The 4,551-nt window shown below is 35.7% G+C and overlaps 1 protein-coding gene across 1 annotated transcript in view; it reads right to left on the bottom strand.

The window, feature by feature from the left end:
* Positions 1 to 394: 394 nt before the first annotated feature.
* The window catches only part of LOC143032209 (uncharacterized), a 224,873-nt gene continuing 220,716 nt past the window's right edge, over positions 395 to 4,551 (bottom strand). Inside the window, exon 4 of the mRNA XM_076196679.1 lies at positions 395 to 553. Coding sequence (XP_076052794.1) covers positions 395 to 553 — 159 coding nt within the window. The remainder of the gene's footprint in view (positions 554 to 4,551) is intronic.

The raw sequence follows: 4,551 nt of genomic DNA, 5'->3' as shown, positions 1-4,551 counted from the left end.
CACACTACACTTATATGCTGCTTGCTTTTGCCACTTTCCTTGAGTAGAAACGACTTCGGTTACGATTTTTTGTTTTTCAAATTTCCAAATGTCAAATTACTTTTGCGTCATACAGTGAGACACTGAATGACGAACAAGAAAGGTTAATATATACGAATGTTTGACACGTTTTAGAAATGATCTTACGGAAGTCTAGAATTTTGTAACCGACGTCGTTTCTACTCAAAGGAAGTAGCAAAAGCAAGTAGCATGCTAGCTTACTGTGCCGCCATCTTTAATATCCTTTAAAATGTGGGAAATTGTAAAGTGGTTTCCGTATATATGTATGCATTTATGTATGCATGTATTCGTATGTATGTATGCATGTTAGTATGTGATAAAAGCACGTAGTATGCTAGCGAGAAATGCCTAGTGTGCAGCCATATTCAGAGTTCCCCTTACCTTCTTCCGCGCGTTGCCAGGCCAGTGTCGAGCAAAGGAGCGCGAGGGATTTGCCCGACCCGGTGGGCGACTCCAGCAGGCAGTTTTGCTTCCGCTGAAGCCCCTTCATGATCTGCAAGGAAAAAAAAAATACCTTACCCAATGAACAACACGAGCATCGCAACCTGCAACAAGTGCAACGTGCCAATGACACCCTATCTGAGTTTGTATGACATTGAATGATTACATGTTTACCTAAAAAGATAAGTATGTGTGAGGCGTATAGTGCCAGGGGTCACAAATGGGTTTAGGAAAATTGCCTGGCAATACGTTTGTAAACCTCAAGACAAAGCAATTTGCCCAAAATATGATACACAGACATTATACACACACGAACACACACATACATTATATATATATATATATATATATATATATATATATATATATGTATGTATATATATATATATATATATATATATATATATATATATATATATATACATACACATTTTATGGCAGTGACAGAGAAAAAGATGCAGAGACAAGAGATAAGAATTCATCAAAGAACTCATACAATAACCGCCCGACAGCGTACCTACCCTTCTCCATCCGCACCAACCATACACCGCGATGGACATACAGATACACACGTATACACGCACGTGGGCGCGCGCGCCCTCAGAGACAAAACACGTATATAGGCTTTGATGAAAACATGTCTGCGCTTATTTTTTCTAAATTGGTGTTCCCCTGTTTTTGCACGTGGTGCCGGCTTTACGGTGGCCGCCATTCCAGCCAGCAATTACGGAAATTCCTGGCGCTTTTCACAAAAATCCGCAATGGATAATTTTTTTTTTTTTTCGCCAGTGCATAACTGTTTGTCCTTCATGGAAAAATCAAAACGGCAGTGTGCGCGCGCAGCAAAAGAACTGGCACACAAACTTACTTGTATATGAATACAGATGTAACAATTTACCCCTAATATATACATATACAGATGCACACACACATATTTATATACATACACGCTTTTTCGTGTGGTCACTAAGTTGAGTATTAAAGAGCTAAATCAACTTTGTAACAATCTTGAACTAACTCGAAGAGTGAAAATCCATGTGAACAAGTTGTATAGACACGGTAAAGGAAATATGGACTGGAGGTGAAGCTTTGAGAAAGTCGTTAGACGAAACGTCAGGAATAAAAGCTTCACCTCCAGTCCATGTTTCCTTTACCGTGTCTATACAACTCGAAGAGTAATTTATTTCAAACTAAATGCTCTTGGTGTTCAGTGTACACTTTTCACTGGTTTCATGGTCAGCCACTATGTCGTATTTACCTAGTTGTATTTTACGGTAAGGGGAGTGATGCTCGTGGTGTCCCGTCTCCATATCTCGTTTCATCTAGACTGTTTTTAAATCCATGTATCGTTTTTGCACACACCACATTCTCATCTAACCTGTTCCAAACGTCTATTATCCTGTGGGGAAAGCTGTTCTTTTTCAGGCCTCTTCTATAATTGTCTTTCATGATTTTCTTTCCATGTCCTCTTGTATATCTACTATCCCATTTGATTGGATCCTTTCTATTAATAATTTCCATGCTTTTCATGATTCTACAAATAGTTATCAAGTCTCCTCTCTCTCTTCTTTGCTACAATGTCTGTAGCTCAAGCTTTGCCAGTCCTCTCCTCATATGATAGTTCTGAGATCGTTGGTGCCAATTTCGTAATTGCTCTTTGTATTCTTTCAAGTTTTGTTATACATTTTTTTTTTGTACTTGGTGACCACGTCGTCGCTGCATATTCCAATTTTTGTCATATCCGAATGACTAGTACTTTCTTCACTATTTCTTCGTCCAGGTATGTAAATGCCACTTTGATTGATCTTATTAGATTATAAGTTTCTCCAAAAATGTTGTTTATATGTTTCTCAGGGGACATATTATTCATAATAATGACTCTTTTTCCTTTTTTTTTTCTTCCTCTCCCAATGTATATGATCCCACTATTCTTTTTTGCTTCTTCCAAATTCCATTATACTACACTTCTAAATGTTGAATTTCATCTCCTACTTCCTGCTCCATTCTCATACTTTATTGAGATCACTCTTCAGTGAATCACAATCTTCTTCGGTGTTCACTTTTTTCAACATTTTAGCATCGTCTGCGAAGAAGCTCATATAATTTTCAATTCCTTCATCCATATCATTAATATACATAGCAAACATTATTGGGGCCAGTATTGTTCCGTGTGGAACTCCACTAACCACCTCATCCCAATTGGAATGTTTGTCTTTTATCACTACTCTCATTTTCCTTTCATGCAAGAAGTCTTCCATCCACTTAAGTAGTTTGTCCTGTATTCCTCCTGCACTTTCTAATTTATTTAGCAATTTCTTATGAAGCACCTTATCAAAAGTTTTTTTCAGGTCTAGAGAGGCACAATCAGCCCATCCATCTCTTTCTTGTATTATATCTACTAGTCTTGCATAGAAACACATCAAGTTTGTGGCACATGATCTTCCTTGTCTAAATCCAAACTGCCTCAGATTTAATACATTGTTTTTTCCAAATGCTTTACCTGTCTAATTTTGATCATTCTTTCACAAATTTTAGCTACCGTACTTGTAAGAGAGACCGGTCTATAGTATGTAGAACCTTCTTTGTTTCCCCCCTTATATATTGGTACTATATTTGCTCTTTTCCAATCTTCTGGAACTTTTCCTTCTTTCAATGAACTGCTTGTTAGACTATGTATTTTGTCTGTTAGTTCGTTCCTGCATTCTCTCAAAATCCGGTTTGCCATTTCATCTGGATCATGCGATTTTCTGACATCGAGATTACTCAAGTGATTCATCATTTCATTCTTTATTACTTCTCTTTCATAGGGGGGACTTTCCCCTCCCACTCGACATCTCTAAGTTGTATGTTCTCCCTCGTAAATACTGATTTAAAATGTTTGTTCATAATTTCTGCCATTTCTATTTCCTCTGTGTATTCTATTCCTACTTGTCGTAGTTTCGCTAATTCTTGTTTGTTTTTCAGTTTGTTGTTTACAAATCTATAAAGCAGTTTTGGTTGATCTTTACATTTTTCTATGACATCCTTTTCGTATTTTCCCTTCTTTTTTTTTTCTCTGCGCACCTGTACATATTGATTTCTATAACCAGTATATATTTTCCATTTTTCGGGTTTTTTGTCTTTCCTTTATTTCATCCAAGCTTTATCCCTTTTATATTTTAACTCTCTACATCTTTTGTTGTACCAACATTCTACATATCCTTTTTCTTGTTTTTGTCTTGGAACATACTTTTCTATTTCTTTATATATATATATATATATATATATATATATATATATATATATATATATATATATATTCCATCTCTTCTACTGTTATTTCCTCTTTGTGTATATATATATATATATATATATATATATATATATATATATATATATATATATATTCCATCTCTTCTACTGTTATTTCCTCTTTGTATATCCTTTCCCAGTCTGCTTTTTTTCCCTCATTTAATCAAAATTTGTTTCTCCATACAGCATTCTTCCCTTTCTATATTATTCGTTTTTTCATGTATTTTTCTTCATTTAGTTCTAGTTCTACTAATGTGTCGCCAGTTTTACTTAGTGGTGTCTTATATTCAATCTTGTCCAATATCTCAGGTTCTAATGTGATTATTAGGTCTAGTCTCGATGGCTCTTCCTCCTTTCTATACCTAGTATTCTCTTGTATCTATTGTGTCATTGTATGTTCTATAATCATATCAAGTAGTACATTTCCCCATAGGTCGCCGTCTCCACCCTTCACTGTCATCTCTTCCTAGCAGATTTCTTTACAATTAAAATCAACCATTATAACTATTCTTCCTCCACCTTCCATTATCTTATTTAGTATTATCCTTGTGTCTTCTAACATATTCTTGTGTTCTCTCTCTTCCCACGAAGCCGTTTTAGGAGGCACATAATTTACCAAAAACTTCCTGCTCTTCCCATCCCTGCCCTCTATTTCCATTATAATCATCTCCACTCTATTCTTTCCATATCTAACAATTCCTCACATTTATATCCTTCATAGTCAGGAACATAACTCCACCACCTTGTTTTACTTCTCTG

The sequence above is a fragment of the Oratosquilla oratoria genome, chromosome 13, assembly GCF_046742065.1.
Source record: "Oratosquilla oratoria isolate Oo_2021 chromosome 13, ASM4674206v1, whole genome shotgun sequence".
Taxonomy (NCBI): Eukaryota; Metazoa; Arthropoda; class Malacostraca; order Stomatopoda; family Squillidae; genus Oratosquilla; species Oratosquilla oratoria.
This window is presented reverse-complemented; position numbering and strand designations above follow the sequence as displayed.